Source organism: Ascaphus truei, chromosome 8, assembly GCF_040206685.1.
Source record: "Ascaphus truei isolate aAscTru1 chromosome 8, aAscTru1.hap1, whole genome shotgun sequence".
Taxonomy (NCBI): Eukaryota; Metazoa; Chordata; class Amphibia; order Anura; family Ascaphidae; genus Ascaphus; species Ascaphus truei.
In genome coordinates this window covers 17,920,642-17,945,191 of record NC_134490.1, presented here as the reverse complement: position 1 = coordinate 17,945,191, position 24,550 = coordinate 17,920,642, and the positions used below count along the sequence as shown (strand labels likewise).

The window sequence follows — 24,550 nt, the reverse complement described above, 5'->3', positions numbered from 1 at the left end:
ATGAATTTACACTTCCTGGGTGAGAGAATAATGCTGGTAATTTTTACCTTTTACTGTAAGGCTGCAGCACAATTACGCTCCACAAGGGGAGCTGGTGAGACACCACATACTCAACCCTTCAATTCTTTCAATGTTAGGAAACATGATTTGAGGGCCTTCCTGAGCTCCACCAAGCTCTGTTTAAACCAGGCAAATAACGTGACATTACCTAAAGCAGAAACGGAGGTTATTCTCCACAGAGTGACACCTCATTCACCTAGTTAATCATATGCAAAAATGTACGTCCGTAATTGAGCTCATTAGAACAGGGCTAAAGTCCTGTTCTTTCAGGATAACGCTAGATTATCATAAAATAATTTCCAATTTATTTAAATCTGGGGCAACTCCCACCCAGACAGTGAAATAAAGCTAAGGAGAGGAAGAGGCATAAAGTGTTTATACGGCTATCTAAACATATTTCTCTATAACATATTCTCTCCCCCTCTCCTTTCTCCCCCCCCTCTCCTTTCTCCCTCTGCCCCTCTCCTTTCTCCCTCTGCCCCTCTCCTTTCTCCCTCTGCCCCTCTCCTTTCTCCCCCCCCTCTCCTTTCTCCCCCCCTCTCCTTTCTCCCTCCCCCTCTCCTTTCTCCCTCCCCCTCTCCTTTCTCCCCCCCTCTCCTTTCTCCCACCCCTCTCCTTTCTCCCCCCTCTCCTTTCTGCACTCCTTTCTCCCCCCCCTCCTTTCCCCCCCCTCTCCTTTCTCCCCCCTCTCCATTCTCTCCCCCTCTTCTTTCTCCCCCCTCGCCTTTCTCCCCCTATCTCCTTTCTGCTCTCCTTTCACCCCCCCTCTCCTTTCCCCCCCTCTCCTTTCCCCCCCTCTCCTTTCTCCCCCTCCCCTCTCCTTTCTCCCCCCTCTGCTTTCTCCCCCCCTCTCCATTCTCCCCCCCTCTCCTTTCTCCCCCCCTCTCCTTTCTCCGCCCCATCTCCTTTCTGCTCTCCTTTTCCCCCCTCTCCTTCCCCCCCCTCTCCATTCTCCCCCCCCCCCTCTCCATTCTCCCCCCCTCTCCTTTCTCCCCCCCTCTCCACACTCCCCCCTCTCCACACTCCCCCCCTCCATTCTCCCCCCTCTACTTTCTTCCCCCCCTCTCCTTTCTCCCCCCTCTCCATTCTCCCCCCTCTCCATTCTCCCCCTCTCCATTCTCCCCCTCTCCTTTCTCCCCCCCTCTCCATACTCCCCCCTCTCCTTTCTCCCCCCCTCTCCTTTCTCCCCCCCTCTCCATTCTCCCCCCCTCTCCATTCTCCCCCCTCTCCTTTCTCCCCCCCTCTCCTTTCTCCCCCCCTCTCCTTTCTCCCCCCTCTCCTTTCTCCCCCCCTCTCCTTTCTCCCCCCTCTCCTTTCTTCCCCCCCTCTCCTTTCCCCCCCCTCTCCATTCTCCCCCTCTCCATTCTCCCCCTCTCCTTTCTCCCCCCCCTCTCCATTCTCCCCCCCTCTCCATTCTCCCCCCCTCTCCTTTCTCCCCCCCTCTCCATTCTCCATTCTCCCCCCCTCTCCATTCTCCCCCCTCTCCTTTCTCCCCCCTCTCCATTCTCCCCCCCCTCTCTATTCTCCCCCCTCTCCATTCTCCCCCCCCCTCTCCTTTCTCCCCCCCTCTCATTTCTCCCCCCTCTCCATTCTCCCCCCCTCTCCATTCTCCCCCCTCTCCTTTCTCCCCCCTCTCCTTTCTCCCCCCTCTCCTTTCTCCCCCCTCTCCATTCTCCCCCCCTCTCCTTTCTCCCCCCCTCTCCTTTCTCCCTCTGTCTTCTTTCTCCCTCTCTCTCTCCCTTTTCTCCCTCTCCCTTTTCTCCCTCCCCCTCTCCCTATTCTCCCTCCCCCTTTTCTCCCTCCCCCTCCCTGCATCCCCCTCTAGCAAAAGCCCTGTTTCAGTGCTTAGAAGAGAACCGCAGAGCTCCTTGTGCTTTAAATAACGATACACTTTCCCCGGCATTAACCTTCACAGAGCTTATTACAAATTAATGTAAATAAACATCCCATTAAATGGGTGTGTCTTTTCTCTGCCCTCTCTGCTAAGCTTCCTCTCGCCATGTAGCAGGGAATGACTCTCCTGGTGATCTCAGAGGTGGTACAACTAGAGAGGACACCGTGCATGCCAGATCCCCACCACCACCACTGAAATATTCAATAAGGCACAGTGCAGAGGCCATCAAATATTTACAGATTGAAGCATGCAATTTCTGAGAGCCTGCTCTACATAAAGTGTATGTGACACATTCCAAGGAAATTGTGAGCTAACAAATCCCACACTACCTGTAGCACATAACCCTATATGCAATCTGCCATGTCCCTTTAATTGGTTAAATAGTCCTGTTTATGAATGCCAGGTGCCCTGCGTGGGAGAATTCATGTGATGATTGTGGGTGTCTCTGTTACAGATCAGCATCTTCATGACACATCTTTCGAACTATGGGAATGACCGCCTGGGACTTTACACCTTTGAGAGTCTGGTGAAGTTTGTGCAGTGCTGGACCAACCTGCGGCTTCAAACTCTGCCACCTGTCCAGCTGGCAAAGAAGTACTTTGAAATCTTCCCCCAAGAGAAGAACCCTCTTTGGCAGGTGAGCGAGCTGCGGACTTGCAGTGTGCTCAGGTCAGCCAGGAAGGCATTTAATGCCAGTGCACACGATTGACAAGTAGGCATTGAGTGCAGGGTTGTAGCTTGTTGCTGGCGACCTGGCATTGAAGTGGTTAATGCACGTATCCTAATAAGGTAAATGTGTCATTGCGATCCATTGGGGCTTCACTTTAATGGCTTGTATACTGGTTTCTTCTCTTCTGATTTATTTGTTACTTTGATGCACAAACGCTGCCGTTTACAGATTCATTGAGTGTACAAAATAGATCCCGACGGCTGCATTTAAAATGATCAATATTTCCAGCTGAAGAAGGTCCTTATTATCGCGAAAGGGAATTACGTACTTAACTCCCTGTGTAAGAAGCATACAGGCGGTACAAAAAAATTTATATGGTCTTGTTGAGAATATAAAGTGAACATTTCCTGTGATGTATCCAACCAGCTCCTCCTATTTCCCCAAATCCTTTGCTATCTGCTGCAAATCATGTTTTTCTGCCGTAGCAGAAAGTGGCTACTACGGTTATAGTCTAATCCAGGCATGGCCAACTTCCGTCCGCAAAGGCCACCAACAGGTCAGGTTTTAAGAATATCCCTTCAGCACAGGTGGGTCAATCAGTGGCTCAGTCTTCGACTGCACCTCCTGTGCTGAGGCAGGGATATCCTTAAAACCTGACCGGTTGGTGGCCATTGAGGACTGGAGTTGCCCACCCCTGCTCCAATCTGTGTATGCGGAGTGGGAGTTGTGCTTCGAGGGAACATGGTTCTTCTGAAGTGACTGTCTGTATTGTGTCCTACAGAATCCATGTGATGACAAGAGGCACAAGGACATCTGGTCAAAAGAGAAAACCTGTGACCGGCTGCCTAAGTTTCTCATCATCGGGCCCCAGAAGACTGGTAAATTTCCACATGCTTTTCCGATGACAAGTGGCTGGAAGTTTAGTGGTTCCCCGTTATCTTCTTCTGTGCTGATTTTCTCCTCTTCCTAGGTACAACAGCTCTGTACTCATTCCTCAGCATGCACCCGGCTGTCACCAGCAACTTCCCGAGTGCTGTCACCTTTGAGGAGATCCAGTTTTTCAACGGATTTAACTACCACAAAGGCATTGACTGGTAAACATAAAGTCGCCTGTCGCAGAATGTTGGGTTTGGAGGGGAAATGTCATGAATAGAATCCCGATCCAAAGGCGGAATACACCGATAGGGCTCATTTTTCGGGTTAGGAAGCAGAGAGTGTGGAGTCGTACCTGCAACAAATGTCATGGGGACTCCCAGGTATAAAAATGCTTTTCAGGACGTGTTGGAATACAAAGAAGACAAAATCTTCCCACGCGTTTTACACCAAACGGCGCTTGATTAAGGAGTCCCTTGAGGGTTGGAGTCTGGTACTTAACCGAGATACGATCGCTGCAACACTGGCATCCATGTTGTCTTTACATAAAGTTACTCGGCCTTTCGAAGTCCATGAAATTGCATTTATAGGGTGGGAATGATTTCTGCTTTCCATTGGTTCACACCTCTCTCTCCCATGCCTCACAGGTACATGGAGTTCTTCCCCATGCCTTCCAACGCCAGCACCGACTTCATGTTCGAAAAAAGCGCCAACTACTTTGATGCCGACATGGTACCCAGGCGAGCAGCCGCTCTCCTCCCCAGAGCCAAGATCATCGCCATCTTAATCAGTCCTGCAGACCGAGCTTACTCCTGGTACCAGGTAAAACTGTGCCGGCCTGTTCTGCCGCGTCTCTGCTCTGTATTTTGGCATGAGACTTAGAACTCATTTGCTTCTTCCCAGCGGAGGAATCGGAGAAAACCAGGTTTGATCTGACTTTCAATCTACTGGGATTCCGAAACAACTTGTATTTTACCGCAAGTGTCACACACACGAAATCCCTATAGTGAATAAGCCCACAAAGGTTAATTGTTTAGGGTTCTTGTGGCAGATGCTGAGACAGTCTAATGTTTATATACTCACCGTCATTACTACTAACCTGACTTGGGATGTTTGTGGTTTCAATAAAAACTCATTATTGCTAAATATCCCATAGCAGAGATTTTTTACTAGTCTGCTGAGGTTTGAACTAATTTCCTTTATTGATTTATTGATGAGCAAATTAATATTAATAGTTATTTCTGCTTGCTCCAAACAGGCACTTTCAGCAGCAAAACTGAAAGGAAGTAACATCTCATATGTTGGCCGGAATTAAAAAGTTTTGGGGTTTTTTCCACAAATATAACAAAAGCCGAACAAAGAATTCAAAATAGTTACGTTTTATGTAGTGACTGACAAGTATTGCATTTCAGCTGAAAAAGCGATCCCCCAAATAATTGCTGCCATAGTGTACATTATTGCATTGTAATTTGTAGTATCAACGTTAACTGGTCTAATGCAATAAGATTGATTCCTGGATTGTTCACACTGCAGTGTTCGTCCTTCATAAAATACATGGATTTTTCCTATTTGAATTCCTGCACTGTCCTCTGTATATTGTTCAAGGAAAAAAACAAACATAACTAGCAAATGGATACAGAGCTAAATACCCTTTCCTGGTATGAAGATCTGTCGTATTTTAATTGATCTAAGTGCCCTGCGCAAAAACGAAATAAATTCATGTTTGAGAACAGAATCAAGATGTATTTTTTTAAACCTGTACCCCTCCCTGCCCGGGTTCTAGGAGATGACATCGATGTGCAATATTTGGCTACTCCGCATAGGTGCTTGTTTAAGGCGGCGATGAGGTGGCAAGGATGGAAATAATGGGCGCTAGAAACTTTTGTAGTACAACTTGAGGCTTTATTCATGTCCCCTGGCACAGGGACACCCCACACACCCACAACAATGGTGTACTATTCTCTCATGGTTATTGATGAATACTTTACCTCCTCTTAACAGTCAGAGGGAGGTATATCTGCTTTGTTGCTTTACTGGTGTTGGACCAGATCCCCCTTGTCTTTCGGGGTATTGGACCAGATTCCGCTCGTCTTTCGGAGTAACTTCTGTTATACCCCATTTAAGCTGGGCTCTTAGTGGGGCCCTGGCTTGTCCTATGCAGTAGACGATTATACCTTTGTCCTGTCTGGGAACCGCCACTTCCATACAGGCTGAACCGAATACTGGTATGGATCTACCGGTAGAGCAGATCCGCCAACACCCAAGAACCCTCTGTCTGAGGCCCTCTATGGCACCTGCTGAATTCCACTAGCTATCTTCTGGGCTCTTGACTTAAAGGGTACTGTCCCTATCTACAGCATAATAAATAAGAGGGTCCTGGTCTGTTCTATTTATGAATACATCCCTATCTACTCCCCCCGAGTCTCCTCGCCTCTTGTCCTCCCGGAACCTGCATCTCTAGAACCTTTCTCCTATCCTAAATACCCCATCGTGATGTCAGGATCCCTATTGCAACATAGGATGGGGGCCAAGCATTCACTAACCTGCTAGCAACCCCTTACGAGAGGGGATACAAATCTATAGAACTACATACAGTATTTCCTGTAACAATGAATTCTTCTACTGATTCTAAGGATTTTAAATTTATATTGAATAAACATTTATTGTAATCCTCATTATTAATATGACACCAGGTGCGTGTTTCTGTTTTGAGTCTTTGCCAACAAGCTTTCCCTCTATTTCTTGCTGCACTTTTACATGTTCCCTATGCATATTCAGCTCTTTATCCTTTCCCTGATTAGCACCAGCGAGCGCATAGCGACCCAGTGGCGGTAAACTACACCTTTGCCCAGGTGATTTCAGCGGGGCCGCGCGCTCCACCGGATCTGCGGAACTTGCAGAGTCGCTGCCTGCTCCCCGGATGGTACGTTACACACCTGGAGAGGTGGCTGACATACTACCCCCCCAACCAGGTGAGTTTGCACCAGGTATTCATTACTTTTAGTAATACTATGAGCCAGTGTTATGTCATCTCATAAAAGTTAGATTTCTGGGCACAGTGGAGTTGAATTACAACATTGAGCTACAAAACATGTTATCACCTATAAGTGCCAAGTACTACCAGGGGATGTGGGACCCGTGTATTTTATTGTAATGTTTCTTACACATACAGAGATCTGTGTCTAAGATACGCTAACTGTTTAACTAAACAAGATGCACAACATAAAGCTTCAATTTGCAGATAACCAACATATGAAGAGCAATATATAGCTATAAAACTGCCTGGACGCATTTTCTAAGCTTTTCTCATGGAGTGTTGTTCTGTGAACTTCGTTACAAAGCAATCACCCAGCAATGGATGAGTAGTGGGGTGCAGTTATTGGGGGTACTCCATTGCTTGTGCAGCTGTTCCAAACACTGCTAACCGGCGACATCTTCTGCTACAGGTCCACATCGTGGACGGCCAAGAGCTGCGCAGCAGCCCAGCCGCCGCCATGGACAACATTCAGAAGTTTTTGGGGGTGACTTCTCATTTTAACTACACACAGGCCCTCAAGTAAGTGTACCGCCTGTCATAGCACTGCACGCTGCTTCCGACATCCAGTCTTACAGTAGATCTGTCCCTACGAGGTGTTCTGTGAATTACACGTTAGAGAGCGGCTTATAGAGGACCATGCAGAAGATTGGCACTTCCATGCCAACACCCTCACTGTGCGTTTGCATATCTGTAACCAGAATCCTTTGCACCAACAGCATCTTAGGCCAGATTCAATAAAGAGTGGTGGGCTTTAACATCCTTTAGTGAATCGGGGCCTTATTGTTTCAAAGCAATGAAATTGGTCAACGTGGGTAGTTTAAAGAGGATTTCAGAATTGAGAGTTAAAAAGACAATACAGGCGGTCCTCGGTGTCCGATGGCCCGCTTTCCGTCATGCCTTATCCGATGCTGCATAATGCAGTCCCGCTGGACGCATTATCCAACGTCCGACGCTCACCGCCGCAGATTAACATGGTCCCACAATCCGACGGCAGGACGCGGGACGCCTTACGTCGGATAAGCGAGGACCGGCTGTACTTTATTCTGTTTTTCCGTTGTTACCCCCTTTTTTGCTGGAGGGGCCAGCTACACACCGCATCGTGGTTGCGTTTGTATTGATAAATCTGTGTCTCCGGTTTGGACAAACAAGGCCGATTTCTTCCTGTCAAGCATTTCTTTATCATTTACACCGGGCAGGTTTGATGAAGCCAAGGGATTTTGGTGCCAGGTGGCAGATAGCGGGAAGACCAAATGTCTCGGCAAAAGTAAAGGTCGGAAATATCCTGACATGGAGTCATCGGTAAGTAGAACACTAGCCACATGCCCTGACCTCAACAGGCAAACACGGGCATTGCAGGGATGCCGTCAGTTACATTACAGCTCTTCAAGACTAGAGGCGCTGCTTTCCCTGAGTTTAAAGGTGCGGTCCCACTTAATACCAAAGTGAACTAATGGTATCTTTAGTGGATTAAATAGAACTGATTGGTGCCTTTTAAAAATACTTATATTTATCAGATGTTTTTTATTATTAGCTTTATATTTTTGCTATTTTCCTAGTTATTGTTTTTTTTCCCATTCTTTATCTAATCTCTCATGATGAGATTGTTTGTTTGTGTTTCTACATTGGTAAATTGTCAGTTTATTCCTTTCCTAGCTTTTCTTTGTGAGAATAATGCCAGTTATTTAGCCAGAAATAAAGTGGAGACCAATTAGGATCAGATAATAATATATATATAATAATTATGGGATCCTAAAAACCTTTTTCAATAGGTGACAAAGTGAAATGATGACTTGAAAGAGGCGATCCATGCAGGCGATTCAAAAAATAAATGATTTTGACATTAGGATTGAAGCAGGGGGTCTCCAGAGCTAAACCCCGTTGATTTCAGCTCCAGGGACCCCCTGCTTCTGAAGATACTTACCTCTGTATGGGGTGCCAGTAGCTGCTCCCCTCTGCTAGCAGGAAGCACATTATGGCGCAAGCTCCCGCGCACGGCAGGCTAATAGGAAGCCGTGATGTCATCATGTTCGGCTTCCTATTGGCTCATGTGACTCGGGAGCTTTAAACTTTGCTGCGATACTGGCACCCCATTCAGAGGTCTGTATCTCAGGAAGCAGGGGGTCCCTGTAACTGAAATGAATGAGGTTCAGCTCTGGAGACCCCCTTTCAGCTCTGGAGACCCCCTGCTTCAAACGGCTTAGATTGCTCCTTTAAAGATGGAAGACGATTTATGTTGATTTTGTTTTCTCCATTCCTGTAGTCCCGGGGTTTCCTATCTGATTTTTATCGTGAAAACAACATTGAGCTGTCCAAGATGCTAAACAGACTGGGCCACCCTCTGCCAACGTGGCTGCGTGAGCAGCTTCAGAATTCCAGCAGGAGCTGAGCCCCGTCTATTCCAGGCATCCAGATGCCACTGCAGCCCACAGGGGAGCAGTGAACAAACAATGCAAAGGTTGGAAAAGACTTCTGCAAAAAAAAAAAGACCCTGCTGCCACTTTAACTTTGCCATGGTTTGCTGTCACCTGTGGTGATGAACATCAGCAGAAACGTCACTTATTTAAGGGGATTGACTTTATTCTCATTGCTCTTGTGCAGTGACGTGCATCTCATTCAGTCAGCAGTGGCAATGGCCTCATGGACCCTGAAAGAGGCCGTTGGATAGAAGGCACCTCTTGTACAAAAACATGAACCATTTGTTTCAAAGCTTCTGCATCTGGGACACAAGGAAAAGTTAAGAGAGCCTTTTTCAGGCGAGGAACGGTGGATATTGGAGTCATCCTTTGGTTTGGATGATGGGACAAATGGTTCCCTTTGTTGGGTGGTATGGTTGGTCTTGTCTGGTCATGGGAGCCCCTCCTTCTCAGGCTTTGACCCTTTCAGTCTCGGAGTGGCCTGGATTTGTTCTGCAATGTAATACAGGTCCCTCTGGCCGCAATGGTCATTAATCAAGCTGAGGAAAAGAGTATTTTAAGTCCATTGTAGCACTGAAATCTGTTTTTTTGTTCCGTGCATTAGTTTACTCAAGTACCCCTGTAAAGTTATTTTTCTCCCCATCAAATAGCCTGCATCAGTACTTTAATCCCTAACAGAGCAATAGTCATTGCTGGTCTGTTAAACTCTGGTTCCCTAAGGTGGCTGCTTAATCTCCCCCTATCAGTGTCAACGCTCGTGCAAATACAGGAAGACCGACACTCTCCGTTCTCTGTGCCACTTACACCAACGGTACAAAAGCGACTTTGTACAAAACCCCTTTCTTTTTTTCTCCTGTGGAAACAAATACCCAGCTTTGGCTGGAAAGGGTAACATAGGAAAGGTGTAACTGCAGGTGTTAAGTGGGCAGTGTTTTTTTTATTTTATTAAATTGTTGCAAAAATGATATAGGTGTATATTCCACAGCAATTATGTGTCAGAGGGCAATTTTTGGGACACAGACTAGTCCATAGTTACCCTCCAGTTGCATTGTTTCAGAGTTGGCTCCTGTATAACAGTCTTTATTTAAGCTGAATGAATTCTTCTCAGATTCCAATTAGAACCCCCCAGTTTGCACACCCCTGTTCTATCCTATAGAAATCTAGGATTGCAATGATTAATTGCTGCATAGCTTAGAATAGCTTTCCATTTGCAATTGAATAATTTAATAGTACAATCTTGTCTGAATGGATGAAGGTTGTTTGAAAAAGACAGACTGATTGCTCTGAGTGTTGCACTTTGTTTTAAATAATAAACAGAGGTCAAATGTAATTTCGAGAGAGAGAGGGAAGTACAGCATTAAATGACTGAGGTTAAGGCGCTGGAGAAGTGAATGTGAGAAGCAAGCAACTATTAAAGCTGCAGTTCTAGCTGCTTTAAAAAAAAAAAAAATATATATATATTCCCCCATTCAATATGTGCATCAATACAATCTGCACACTGACAAGTGATTAGTTAAGCTGCAGATCGATCCGTTTTCCTGTAATCGATCGCTTGCTCGGGGCTATTTAATTCAGTTCTTGCACAGCATTCTGGGCTATGTAGGCTGGAATATGATTGACTGTGCAGTTCCTTGATACAATTGGTTCACTGCTAGGGCGGGGCTCAAGAGCCAGAGCCTCTCTCTATCAGAAAGGGAAGGGGGCTGTCACTTTGAAAATACTTCCTACATTAGAAACATTAAAAATGTCTTAAAAACATTTTTTTTTTTTTTTTTTTTTTTAAATGCTACAAGTATTTTCTCATAGTACAGAACTGATTTAAAAAAAAAAAAAAAACACATGTAGGATATTGCTTGAACTGCTGCCCCAGGTGTCTGTGGGATTTTAGAGCAGCATTTCCTATAACAGCAGCAAGTGGATACAGTAACATTGGATGTTACCACCTCATTCTCTAACATTGCCCCCGCACGAGTTCTTAATTATCATTTCGCTGTGATTTTAGTATATTTTAGTACACCTACACAATATTTCTCCATCGTAGAGGAGACGATGGAAAAAGGGGGCATTTAAGCTTTTTAAGTTAAGCTATAGGTATTGTGTATTTTGTAAAATGGTCAATTTTACCCTTGTATGTTAAAAATGTAAATAGTATGCAATATAGTATTTTATGCCATGTGCCCTTTTCAGGGGGTAGTCCTTGTGCAACCAAAAGCTTAAACACAAAGAAAATAAATACATGTGGTATTTTACCAACAATCCCCTCTGCTGACCCCATACCCCCACCCCCTGCACTGGAACCCTCATGTATTGTGTCATTCACATTGAATGATGATAATGGATAAATTTTTGGCTCTCGCAGCTGAACACAAGTGTCTAAATAAAAGCTAGAAGTAGCATTCTGTGGATTCACTAAATGTTCGTTCTTTCTGCTGCTTGATTTTGTCATGGTTTAGATCTATTCTCAATAAATACATGCACAATGCTGGGTTAGGCATTCAGAATATAAATGTACAAATGTTTATGCATTGTTCACCCTCTTCAGATGCTGTTTTGAGTGGCTCAATGTAGTAGAGAAATAATCCGATCTCACTGTGTAGTGTTTCAAGGTTCATACAGATGTAAGGGATGTTAGCAGGAAAGGACAGAGGCTGATTCATCATGTATTTTTGTGAGCTTCAATACGGACATATTTAGTTAAAATTGCCTCTTGAGCATCTTCATAATGTTAACTGAGAATACACCACAATATTTAATTTATATTTGCTTCCCCTCAAGGGCCATCGAACAATTACACCCAATCACACACAGGTCCATGTATTCTCATCCTTCATTCTACAGGAGGTACAGCTAATGTACCTGGATACCACCAGTTTTTAGAAATCTGTTATAGCCAAATACTGAATGTAAAAATAATCAGTTGGTGCTTTGGTGTCAGGTGTTAAATTGCTTGATAAATCATTCCAATGTCTATGAAATTAGCTTTGATAAAGACAGAGCTTCGAGTCTGGCGTCTGCTCCTTACATGTATGTATATTTCAGTGTGTCCAAGCTATACACACTACAAATAAGTATGTTTTAAATATTTCTAAACTACATTTTGTACTTTATTTCAAAGCTACCATAGGCCAAAATAGCAATTATGTAGCAGTAGCACTTCAGCACTTGTAGTAAAACTCTGTGTAATAATCAAATGTGGCAGATATTAACAAGGGGCTGACAGCCACAACATGAATGCTTTGGCAAAATCAGGGTAGAATCTTCTCAACCTTTTTCCTATGGGCTTCTTACTGTTGCAGCGATAATCAGACTCCTGTTACTAACCTACCTGTATGGACATTACACCAATGTAATTACATTAGATAGTGAGACTATTTCATTTCAGTTATAACACCTGCTTGACTATTTTGTAGTTTGATCGATGAATGACCTTTTTCAATGGATAATTATATGCAGTGCCTGGTAAACCATAAACCACAAGAGTAAGTTTTTTCAGTGTGTATAGCAGCTGTGAATACCCTAAATATTATTATGGGAAAAGACACATTGCAAACCCTTCCAGTAATGAAGAGTTTAATAAGTGCTACAGCAGCATCAAAAGGAACCTGAACTGTATCCAACAGCTTCTGAAATAGCTTAGCCTGTTATACACACATACAGAGTTGGGGGTGCTGCTAATCTACCCACAGTGTCCTTTTTAAAGGGGAGAAAATAGAGAGTAATCCAGGCAGGGGTGGGAACTCCAGTCCTCAAGGGCCACCAACAGGTCAGGTTTTCAGGATACCCCTGCTTCAGCATAGGTGGCTCAATTGTTGACAGAGGTACCTGTCCTGTTGGTGGCACTTGAGAACTGGAATTGGCCACTCCTGTTCTAGCAAGTGCTGTCTCTCAAGTATGTGGCTGGTGATTAGTGTAAAGAAAGAAAGAAATATATATATTTTTTTAATTAGGAAACAAAAATAAGAATGCATAAACCGACCACCAGAAATGGGAGTCGGTGCTGCTGGGCGACACTGCAGAATACAACAGCTAAAACTTCAACCAGCCCAATGCCTTAGAACCTGGATACCGCAGCAGCTTGCTGTTGATGGTAACTCAGATAAGCCCTGCATGGTGATGATGAGGAGGAGGAGCAGAGAGCTATTTCAGTTCCAAGTGTTGAAGATGTTGTTGTCTGGGGACATCATGGTTCACTTCAGTCTTTTCTAGTGGTAGAACAACCATGTCCACTTTGTCGGCCTTCACCACCCAAGATGGCATATGCACCAAAATAGAAGCCAATACAAACAAAAAACATTGATAAAAGCCAAAATAAATATTTTTCAAAAGACAGAACTCACAGAAGACAGACACGCACACTGCCAACCGCCCCGAGGGGAGAGGCGAGAGCGAAAAGGAAGAAGCGAGGACCCAAACTGGCCACTCTTGCCCTTTTACTACACTGAAGGGAAGTTCTAACCAACAACCTCAGGAAGGGGGAAGTTAAAGTTGTTTTGCAATATAAGGAATGACACATTAAACTAGTCATTTTAAATGTCTTAACTAAAATAAAATTATAAGTATATATATAATAATAATAAAAAAAAAAAATCCAACCTAGTACAAGCAGTTCACATGGGTGCAACCACATGTGTTTACCCCTTCACTGCTGGAAGGATTGTGAACACAGTCATTCTAAAGCTGGTTACTACGTTCCTACCATTGCAATAAGCAGGAGCTGAGATTACCATCTTGAGGATGAGTATATTGGCTGGTATCCCAAATCATCAATACCTCACTGCCTAAAAGATCAGGGGTTACAATGGAAGTGGTGAAACGTTCAGTCTTGCAGGTGGAAGTTGTGTAGTGTCCTACTCATTCTGAAGAGGCAACAGCCCCAGGACTCATGGGTTGCCCTGCAAGCTGCGCCTGTGATGTCACGGGGAGAACGTGGCCATTTCCAGGGAAACCCGTTGCCATAGCTCCTTGGTCTGCTTGCCCCGCTTCAGGTTTTGGAGGATGTCATTGAACTGCATTGCTCCCAAAGGCGTCAGGCAGAATGCGCTCCTGGCGCTGCGGATGGCGTTCACAAAGTCATCATAGTCAGCTGGGGTCAGGTGAATGAGCCGATGGTGGATATACTGTGTGGGGGAGGGGGGGGGAGGAAAAGAAGAGGAAGTCAGGACTTTTAAATCATTTTGTTCTATAGCACAGGGGAGCTCAACTCCAGTCATCAAGCCGCCACCCTCCCCCCCAAAAGACTGCGCCTCTGATTGAGCCACCTGTGCTGAAGCTGGGATATCTTGAAAACCTGACATCGGTTGTGTCACCTCAAGCCACAGTACAACCCAATGTGTTCCATGCTTGGGAAATATTCCTACCAGCATCTATTTCCTGTTCCTCAAATTCATCGGATCAGTCACCATCTGGCAACACTTTTACATACAAGGACATCACAATTAAAAGAATGGTGGAAAAAAAATAACATTAAATGTCAAATGCGTACAGGGACCTCGTGTCCAAACGAAGAACAGTGGCATGTTGAATATGGATATTCAACAAGCAAAAAAAAAAAAAAAAAAAAAAAATGTATTTGTAAACATAACATTTCAATGGTCACGGCTGGAAAAACACACTCAACACACAAGGGGCCGTGTGGAGGTGATGGAGCCGTGTGGAGGTGATGGAGCGCTGTGCTGCAGAACGTCTGGGGAAGAAGAGGAGCTGTCAATCACTGCTCTGCTTCCTGAAGTTATGTCCCACAATAGTTTGCTTGGCACTATGCAGAGCGTTGTGGGACACTAATTCGGGAAACAGGGTGGTGATCGACAGCTTTTCTTCTCAAGACGTTCTGCAGCAGCTGCAATCTTTCCTACACCAGACCCCACGGTCAGCGTACAACTGGCTTACTGCGCTGAAGCAATGTGACTAGGTGACATTTTTCTAGCGCTATCCATGGTCAACAAATGCTTTGGAAGTTTTCTTTTACCATTTGTATCTAATATGATGGGACTGTCCATCCTCAGCTCTACAAGTAAATTGTTGTTTCTATTTTGATATCCCTGTTTCAGCACAGGTGGCTCAATCAGAGAAATCTGTTTTGAAGCAGGCCTGAAAGCTTGACCTGTTGGCAGCCGTTGGCGGGACTAAAGCTTTAATATGTCTACCTTCTATAGGAACTGGTGCTTCCCCCCCCCAGTGCCCTATAGACATACAGCGCATGCATGAAGGGTGGCAAACACCATGATGCTCCTAGGTTGTTGCCAGGAATTCTAGGTGGTGATCGCGATCAGCGGGAAACTAAACGGAAGGGGCTGATTGCAAGTGTTGGAGGTGGCAGGACTCTCCAGCACTGAAGGGGTTAACAATATAATTCTGGTGATAAGGTTAACTGACAAAATGTGATGTTTTCTATGGGACAGATGTGGCCAGACTAGCAATCCCCCCACCCCAAGGTACATTAACATGCTCAAGCATGACTCATTAATGGGAACTAGCGCCCAATGCCCAAAACGAAGTAAGGTGTGCGCCTGCTCAGGAGGTCACGTGCTTTGGATGTAATATTTTGTGATTGTAACAAAATTAACAAATTGTAATAGATTAAGGTTTCTCACTACCTTTTGGAAAACAATTGTAGAAAGTCTGGTTCACATGAAAGCTAAAGCGCTGCAAATCAGTAGCGCAGAAACACCAGATTATCTCAGATTGGATGTTTCTTAGAAGACATTTGAAGTCAGAGGAGCGCTGTCCACCAACCAGCTACGTGATCAATAACGACTAAAAAGCAACAACAGACTTGCAGCCACCTAAGCGTACAGCGGATTCACAGGCGCTGCGTTACCTGCATGTATGACTGCTGGCAGCGCTGCACCAGCTGGTGGAACGCCGGGGTGCGCAGGTGATTATGGATGTGGGCCGGGTTTAGTCTCTGTAGAGCCTCCATGATGATTTCCTGCAGGACAAACGGACTCAGCACGCCCTTGGCTGCCCCGACACAGAATTGATGCACATAGTTGACGCCTTCGGGAAGAGACAAAAAGCGTGAGAATATATCTGTAGCCTGCATACCACAGGACAACATTCACTGAATCTTTCCCTGCAGATAAAGAAAGAGGGCATCAAGTAGATCGGAAGTACAGCAATACAACTTCATTTTAACATTCTTGCTTTACAAGAATTAGCTTAGGAAGAGCGGTGTGACATGCGACACCCTTACCCATTCTTTTATCTGACGTTCACTGGATACCTACTAAGATTTACAATATAACAGGAAGACATTTACTAGAAAAAAATGTTCGTTGCAATACATAAGCCAACATTTATATGGTCTGGAAAGTCCATGATAACCGCTGCTTGCCTTCCTTAGTCAATAGATGTTACTCGTCACTAATAATAGTCACAAGTGTCCAACGTGCATCGCTCAAAAAAAAAAGATACCTGGGAAAGAAGAATCCAGGAGTCAATATAACCTGTTCAGGTTAGATTTAAATGTTTCGATTTTCCAACCCCAAAGATGGTCACATTTCCTGCTATCGCATTCACAGCATAGAAAGCCATCACAGGCATTATCATTCAATGAAAGGTCAGTTAGCAGAGGCTGCATAAACTGAGGTCATTATACTAAAGTGGCTCTTGCAGTCTGGAAAGGTTTGACATTCACCACGCATACAGATTCATTATTTCACACGTAGGGAAGACTGTATACGCTGTGGTCAAGCACATGAAACCACTGATACAGCAGACTAGAAAAATACCATCTACTTACCCAACTTTGCAGCTAAACCTAGGAGCCATTTCACATCCTCCGTGTACGGAGGGCTTCGGGAAAAATTGTTGGGATGGTCATTGTGGGCCCTCCGTCCCAGCATCTCTAAAGCCAGCATCCCTGGAGACCAAACATACGGTCAGCCAATAATAATGCAGTAGTGCACAGAAATGCATACGTTGATGGCAAAGTAAGTATGGTTAACGTTATGCTTGAAACGACCGCTTGTAAATATGCAATAGGTATAGCGCAAACTATCTTCAGGTATATTCCCAATCTCCCCAGAAACCCTTCCACATGAAAACTTGTATGGTTATGATTATTTAGTATGTGCCAAGTGTTAGAGTGGGTAAGAAAAACACAAGATTATAGTCTGCCAGGACGTCTATCAGATATTCGGGATTGTTTGGACAAGAACAACACAAAGAGAAATGTGAACACCATCGACTGGCTGCAACATTGTGTGTTGAAGCCATTCTTTGTTTGTCATGCTGCATCACTTAGTGTGTTTCTGCCAAACCTACACGGTTAGCGCTGTAGAAAAAAAACCATTATTACCCTCATGATTATGGTGAAGAATTTTTCAGACACAAGTTACTGCCTAACCTGCTCACACTAACCCAAAGGCCCAATTGGCTCACCCATTTACAGCACATTTTCTACCATTGCTAAAACATGTTGAATGCACATAATGATTTACACGTTAACCCCCTGTACTCCCAATCGTTTTCTTACCGACTCGATAGGCTGAGTGGAGGTAGTGCAAGCCCTGTGGGCTAACAGGTTGACTGTGCTGTTCGTCCTCTGAAGGGAAGCCGCCCGTGATCAGTGAAGCAGGCTGAGTGCTTAGTGTTGTCAAGGAGGACCCCTGGATGGCTGGAAATGTCGTTCCTGCATGGACGCTCCCTACTAACATAAAAGGCAAAGGCTGGGACAAGGTCATGCAAACCCCGGCGCCTTTCCTACCAACCATGTGGAGTACACGAGAACTACATATGGTATTTACCAGGGTGTCTGTAGAAGGACCTAACAAAAAAACCCAGTCTGTCTTAATCCCTCAGTACCTAGATATCAACAATAAAAGAATGGGCGAATTAACCCTTTGCTGCCCGATGGGAAAAGAAGGCCCAAGCGTTAAAGATCTTTTGGAGGGTAAATAATTGTGTTTGTGACACTAGAGGGGGATACAATATTGTGTCATAATAATTGTACTGTAGGTGGTCTCTGATCTCACTGCTCTCAACAATAATCAGGTTTCTAGGTAAAACTTCTCTGTTGCCGTCTGAAATGGAATCAAAGAAAAGTTGCAGTTCTTGGGCAGAAACATAAATAAATGACCACTCGTGTGCTCATGGCTAGAAGTAATACAGCATAAAGCAGTGAAACCTTGTATTTACAATGAGAATATTGTCCACTCAAATCACCCGACTCATTTGGTTTGCTAATATGGTGCGGTGGAGAAGCTGCCAAAGAGAAATGGAGAAGCATGGCTGTCTAATGTCACTATTCTAACTTATCACAGCCGTAAACAATGGCAGCAGAATGGCTACGACAGAACCTGCTGTATGGATCAGCGCCTGACTCACTTGCTACGTTTGAGGACAGCGATAGCCCTGCCTCTGCATGGTAAGGGTGGACAGCAATCTGTGTCATTGAAGGGACAGCTGGAAAGGACACGGCTGTAGCTGCCAGAGACGGAGTTGTTACGGTGTATGGATACTGGGCGCCGATGAAGGCTGGGTGTACACCCTGCAAGAAATATCGTGAGTCCTATAATCATAGACAGGGAATTAAAAGACACATTTAATGGGGCACTCCAACATCAAATCATTTTAAACAACGTTATCAGTGTAACTTCCTTCCTTACAACTTTTCACTCACCCTCGACGTTAACAATTACGTTTTGTTTTTGTTCCTTACGATACAAATAAAACCATCTGTACATCTGAGGGCCGAGCACTTATCAAATAGACATTAGATAGAAATGTAACATTGCCATGGAGATATATATATATATATACAGTGTTCGACAAACCTATACATTTGCTCGCCCCGGGCGAGTGGATTTAACCCCCGGGCGAGTAAATATTGGCCCAAGCAGCACACGTTTGGTACTAGGTGGCGAGTAGATTTTTTTGTGTGGCGAGTAGATTTTTTGGTGATTTGTCAACCACTGTATATATATATATATATATATATATCCTATAAAAAACTAAGTGCGCTATCTATCACAGCAGAAACAGAAAATGTACCATGTAGATGCTGCCACAATGTATGCACTATACACAATAATGCTATATATGGAGTAAAAAGAAAAAGAACACAGGCGCAAATAAATGGTGTACTACTGGATATAAAATCAATTAAACTGGGAACATAGTAGATGACCATGGAAAGTCCTTTCAGTAGGACGAAACGCGTAGGGTGGAGGTCTTGAGAAGAATTCTTTAGCCTTCCCTACTCTCTGAACTGTCAGCAGTGTACACTAAAGATCATTTGGACTCGTTCTCTCCCCGGGACTTTGCCCCGACGAACTCTCTGGAAACGTGACGTCACACTCACGATCTCGCGGGACTAGGAGCTGATCGGAAGGAACCCGCAGGCAGTGGTGACGCATATCGATACACGGAGATCCAGCGTCCCACGTGGAGCCAGGCGAGACCGCCGAACAGCTGGAAGGAGAGGAACCAAATATCCTATATGCCCAAATGATCTGCTACTTTAGACTCTATTCCATGGTCATCTACTATGTTCCCAGTTTAATTGATTTTATATCCAGTAGTACACCATTTATTTGCGCCTGTGTTCTTTTTCTTTTTCCTCTACATATACATACATATACATACATATACATATACATACACACACACACAAGCTCAATTTAACCTATAAACCATACCATGGTCTTTTTTCAGAGGCAAGATCTTCACTAAATCGTAAATCCATTGATAAGCAATGATTTCATTCGTGCAACATGACAAAGGAAGAGAGGGATTAAACGAGTGTCAATTTCGTTAGGTAATTTTCGTCCTATGAGGGACTGTCCCTTTAAACCAGGGGTAGCCAATTTCAGTCCTCAAGGGCCACCAACAGGTCAGGTTTTAAGGCTCAGTCAATTGAGCCACCTGTGCTGAAGCAGGGCTATCCTTAAAACCTGACCTGTTGCTAGCCCTGAGGACTGGAGTTGGCCACCGTAGTTTAGGAAATTAAAAGGCTGGTAGACTTCCCCCCCCCCCCCTTTAAAAGAATTTAATAAAATAAACTTTCACATTTCATTCACGTACTTTTTCAAAATCAGCTCCAGTCTCAGGACCATCACTCACAGATTACCCCTCAACAAAATGGGCTTCACCATTACAATATAAAACAAAGAGCATTCAAAGGAACAATGAAGGGAGAGGGGAGTCCCAAACTCCAGGGCCACAGGTCGCCCCTTCACTATATAGCTCCTAACTCAATAAGGTTTTACCAACGTTCCCGTGAGATTGACATAAAGAGAAATTTGATGGCTTGCTATGTGCCAGATGGAGCTGCGACTCCAGCAGGCAACAGCTGTCAAGAGACGGAAAGTACTCTGTCATATTTAGTTCACCGCGCTGGCAGTGAGAAGCATCTATGGGAGAGCGATTCCAGAGATCAGAAGCACTTTCCTTGCAGAGAACAGGCTTTTGTTATTTTATACAACAGCCCTTCTTCCCAGGAACCTGCCCCTTTATATAACATTCATTTTAAAGAAGGACGTTCAGGGGGGACACTGCAACCCTCTCCGGTTTCTAAGTCACCAGAGCTCTTTGAATTCTGCATCACTTTTGTTTGTTTTTTTTACAGCTGTGTTTGCTGCAATAGGAAAAATAGATTTATACAAAAAGGGGAGGAGAGGTTGCTTTTCTAATTAAGCGCTTTCAAAAAGTCAGATTTGGCAGGTTACAATTAAGACTAGCATTGCCCACGCACAGCTCAATGCAGCACCTGGAAAGGATAAGCCAGGGGTGGCCAACTCCACTCCTCAAGGGCCACCAAGCGGTTAGGGTTTCAGGATATCCCTGCTTCAGCACAGGTGGCTCAATCAGTCCCTGCTTCAGCACCGGTGGCTCAATCAGTCCCTGCTTCAGCACCGGTGGCTCAATCAGTCCCTGCTTCAGCACCGGTGGATCAATCTTTGACTGAGCCACCTGTACTGAAGCAGGGATTTCCTAAGTACCTGACCTTTTGGTGGCCCTTGAGGACTGCAGTTGACAACCCTTTCCTTAAAACATTATACAAGTTGCTCCGCACCCTATTTTGTTACTTGCTTCGCACCCTTTCAGTGGACACCTCTGCTTAGGTTTCCTCCGACTCTTACCTGTGTGTACAGCGTTCCTGGCACTGGAAAGACTGCCGACTGCGGGATTTGCTGGCGTGGGATCCCAATGTACTGTGGGGTGCAGACAGACGGGATGTGCGTTTGCAGAGTTGTATAAGGGTGCAGTCCCTGGGTGTGCGCATGAGCCATTGCCGTGTGCTGCTGGTAAATCGTTGACCCGACTGAGATCACTGGCATCACTGCCGCTGCCGTCACCGCCGCTGCTACAGTTACAGTGGAGGTATCCGGGATTATCCTGCTGTCTGCAAGTCCACGGACAGCTTCTGCCACAGAACGTGCGCCTCCTGTGCTGCACCCGGTAGCGCCCTCTCTCTGGGCTGGAGTACCACCGGCTGTCTGCTCATACAGCCAGTACCACTGGTGGGCCACTTCAAACAAGACCTCAGGGTACACGCCTCCTCCCTTGGCAGCCTCCTCTACAGCCATACAAGCTTTCTCCAGCATCAGGTTATCCTGGGGACAGAACCACAAATACACATTCAGACTACTCCAATGGAAAAGTACTCGTGTTTGCAGGTGTAATGCTTGCAAAGACCCCGGACTGCCCGCTGCTTTATAAAATATATACACACCAACATTGCACATTGATGCAAATTGTTATTTATTTTCTGTATGGTAAAATCATAAGTCTTTGTAATGACACCAAATTAGTTAAGTAGTAGCACGATACACGACCCACAGACGTTGAGAAGTGTAGCCACGTCAAGGTCCTTATTCAATGGGCTGCTATAGTGCCGATCGCACTTAATAAACCCGGCCCTAAAAATTAGAACATTTGCAAGATGTGGTGCTTTTTAATTGTTATTTATCAGAAACAATTTTAATGTTTGAATGGCTGGAAGAATGTTCCTATAGAACCTCACAAGGACACGGAAAAAAAGCGCACCCCCATCTTTTTCCCCAACGCCCCTCTTACCTGAACCGGGGCGGTTCCGCGGAACTCAGCGGTTGTCCCCCAATGTCCGGGGAGCCCCACGTTTAAGAGCGGCGAGCCTGTTCAGTATAAGGGTCCAGCCGACAATCCTAGGTGAGCAATATGGCCGCCAGAGTCAGGACTCGGCACGGCAGCCAATAGAAAAAGTCACGACATCATGAGACGACATCGCAGCTTTCTATTGGTGATCCTGGCAGCCGTGTTTATGTGTATATTTGTGTGTGTATTTGTGTGTGTCAGAACCAGCACAAAAAAAAAAACTACACGTACCTCCAGAACCAGAGGCGGGGTCCCCGGGACTATGGGGGGACCACAGATGGCCTCCACCGGACCCCCGGTTCAGATAAAACACAAAAACCCACCATAGGCAGAAATGCTTCATTAATTATGTAAAATTACATCTCAACCACCAAAGGATGCGATCTTGAAATAGATGCATAGTGTAATACAGGAACATTAGCTTATGCAAAATAGGGGATATTTTGATTATTACAAATTCAACACTTTCTTTCAGCCTCTCCTACAAACTACGAGGCAAAAGAATAATATGACATTCTTTATACTATTAAAATCAGAGGGAACTGCTTCAGCCAGTCATAAACCCGCTGGTACTCAACCCTATGCAACACGTAAAAGTATTAGAATGATTAAGCTCCCGTAGAATTCTTTTGGCTGCATTGGGACCAATGAAAACTAGATCCATAACATGTAACGGAGTATTACAATAAAAAATGCATACAAGAAAGTTTAGAAGAAAATGGCAATACTGTATATAATTCTGTCATGACATTGTTATGTGAAAAAACATTGAGTGTGCAGATCTAGGGACATGTTGTAGTTCTCCGGTTGTGATACATATCAGACCAACATGAAAAGTATTTACAACAGGAAAAGCACCGAGATACATTTGTGTGTCTGTGCATCCGTACATACCTGCTCTTTGCACTGTACCAGAGCCCGCTGGATCTCATTGGGGTTCAAGGCATGTGCATGCGGGAGGCAGCTCAGAGCCAGTTCGGCTGCTGCACGAACCATGTTAGAATCCCTGGCACGGGAAGCCCTGTCTGCAAGAGATGCCACTTCCGGTGGGGTCAGGTGCCCATCCCAGCATTCCACCAGGATGTTCAAAGCTGCGCTGCCGATCTCCATGGCCTGCCCTGGAATACATACACGGAGCCATGGAAATGCACAGCCAATGAATGGGGGACGGTCTGATGTCAAATCTAATATTCTCTTTACCCTTAGCTCAGTGGTGCACAAAGTGAGGGGCGCGAGATTTTCTGGTGGAGGTTTCCTATTTTTGTTCGTGACTATCTGTTTTATGTAGTTCAAATAAAAGGTTTTTATTTTACTTTTTGCTGGCGAGTCTCAGTGTACATCAGGAGTGTTGCATCGATCTTTTTTTTTTCCACAACGGCAAATAAAGATAAGAGGACGGGCGGTGGGGGTTGCCTGTGCAAACTCTTGCTGATAACAATAATATCACACAAAAGGGAAATTAAACCCCTCAACTCGATGTTTACAAACTAAGAACGATATACAAATACGTGTCAGTCTGGGTACAAAAGATGATAAAATCTAGATTTTAAATCAAAACAGGTCACTGCCATTGGTGCACTTTGGTCCTAGGAGGGACTGCCCCTTCAGCAAGTAGGGAGAAGATAGGTGCGCTACTGGGCAAATTCAACAGCCAGCCCACTCACCAGTTATCCAAGAGACGTGGGACGAGTAAGTCCTGGAGAGCCAGTTTGGGGACACAAAGTTGTGCAGCCCCAAGGCGTAGAGACCTATCTCGAAGGCACATAGGTGCAGGTTGCGGTGGGGCCCTTGGTGGCCACCGCTAGATGATGGATGGGTGAAGATGGAGGTGCTGCTGTTCCCCCCGGCCTTGATGAGGACCGTCTTGGCCAACTCGAAGTAGAAGTGGGCGGCGGCTTCGGAGGGCTGGTTGGGGACGTGGGGGGCGTGGCTCTCCAGGCGACGCCCCTTGTACCTGAGAAGGACACACCCAAAAGAGTTTACACGAGGCTTGTGCTGCAACCACATTAATCTACACCAGGATGGAGCTACCTGCCAATTTAACCCTTTGCAGTCAGAGAGGAGTACAACACATTGCCTCTCTGGCAGCAAGGGCTTCAAGCAGCTTGTCATGTGCAGCATCTTCTCCCATAGCATCCAACAACCTGTAAAAACAGCTTCTTTCAACCCATTTGTTTTCCAGTTACCCGATAGGGGATTCATAAAAGTTTGATGGACTTCATTCAGCCTTCTACAGTAACCTCGTTAAGAAGGCCACTTGTGCAGACAGGGCGCCGGTAATCAAGGTAAATTGCAGGGTTCATTGTTCCCTCTGGTGGGATTTTCCACAACACAGCCACTGAATCCTATGGAAACCAGACGTGTGGTATCTTGGGGGCCAGGCTCACGCGCTACACCTGTATAACAGGTATCGTCACCCGCCATTTTGTTTTCAAGGACACAAAAATCGGCATAAAATATTTTCCCGAGTTTCTTAAGCAATGAACATCGTCCCTTGAACTGGACAGCAAGCCTTGTCATGTCTT

General features: G+C 45.2%; 2 protein-coding genes across 10 annotated transcripts in view; one reads left to right on the top strand and one right to left on the bottom strand.

Annotated features, from left to right (window-relative positions):
• NDST2 (N-deacetylase and N-sulfotransferase 2) overlaps positions 1-11,353 on the top strand; it is a 105,618-nt gene extending 94,265 nt beyond the window's left edge. For both annotated transcript variants that reach the window (XM_075610647.1, XM_075610648.1), the window contains 8 exons: positions 2,409-2,591; positions 3,406-3,502; positions 3,595-3,718; positions 4,145-4,319; positions 6,299-6,469; positions 6,944-7,053; positions 7,731-7,833; positions 8,795-11,353. In XM_075610647.1, coding sequence (XP_075466762.1) covers positions 2,409-2,591; positions 3,406-3,502; positions 3,595-3,718; positions 4,145-4,319; positions 6,299-6,469; positions 6,944-7,053; positions 7,731-7,833; positions 8,795-8,920 — 1,089 coding nt within the window. In that variant the 3' untranslated portion in view covers positions 8,921-11,353. The remainder of the gene's footprint in view (positions 1-2,408; positions 2,592-3,405; positions 3,503-3,594; positions 3,719-4,144; positions 4,320-6,298; positions 6,470-6,943; positions 7,054-7,730; positions 7,834-8,794) is intronic.
• The window catches only part of ZSWIM8 (zinc finger SWIM-type containing 8), a 69,660-nt gene continuing 54,702 nt past the window's right edge, over positions 9,593-24,550 (bottom strand). For 5 of the 8 annotated variants that reach the window (XM_075610640.1, XM_075610639.1, XM_075610641.1 and 2 more), the window contains 8 exons: positions 23,690-23,979; positions 22,920-23,143; positions 21,032-21,505; positions 18,276-18,459; positions 17,425-17,598; positions 16,690-16,809; positions 15,766-15,944; positions 9,593-14,065 (listed from right to left, as the gene is read on the bottom strand). In XM_075610640.1, coding sequence (XP_075466755.1) covers positions 13,862-14,065; positions 15,766-15,944; positions 16,690-16,809; positions 17,425-17,598; positions 18,276-18,459; positions 21,032-21,505; positions 22,920-23,143; positions 23,690-23,979 — 1,849 coding nt within the window. In that variant the 3' untranslated portion in view covers positions 9,593-13,861. The remainder of the gene's footprint in view (positions 14,066-15,765; positions 15,945-16,689; positions 16,810-17,424; positions 17,599-18,275; positions 18,460-21,031; positions 21,506-22,919; positions 23,144-23,689; positions 23,980-24,550) is intronic. The other 3 variants (XM_075610643.1, XM_075610646.1, XM_075610642.1) reach the window with 2 other exon arrangements.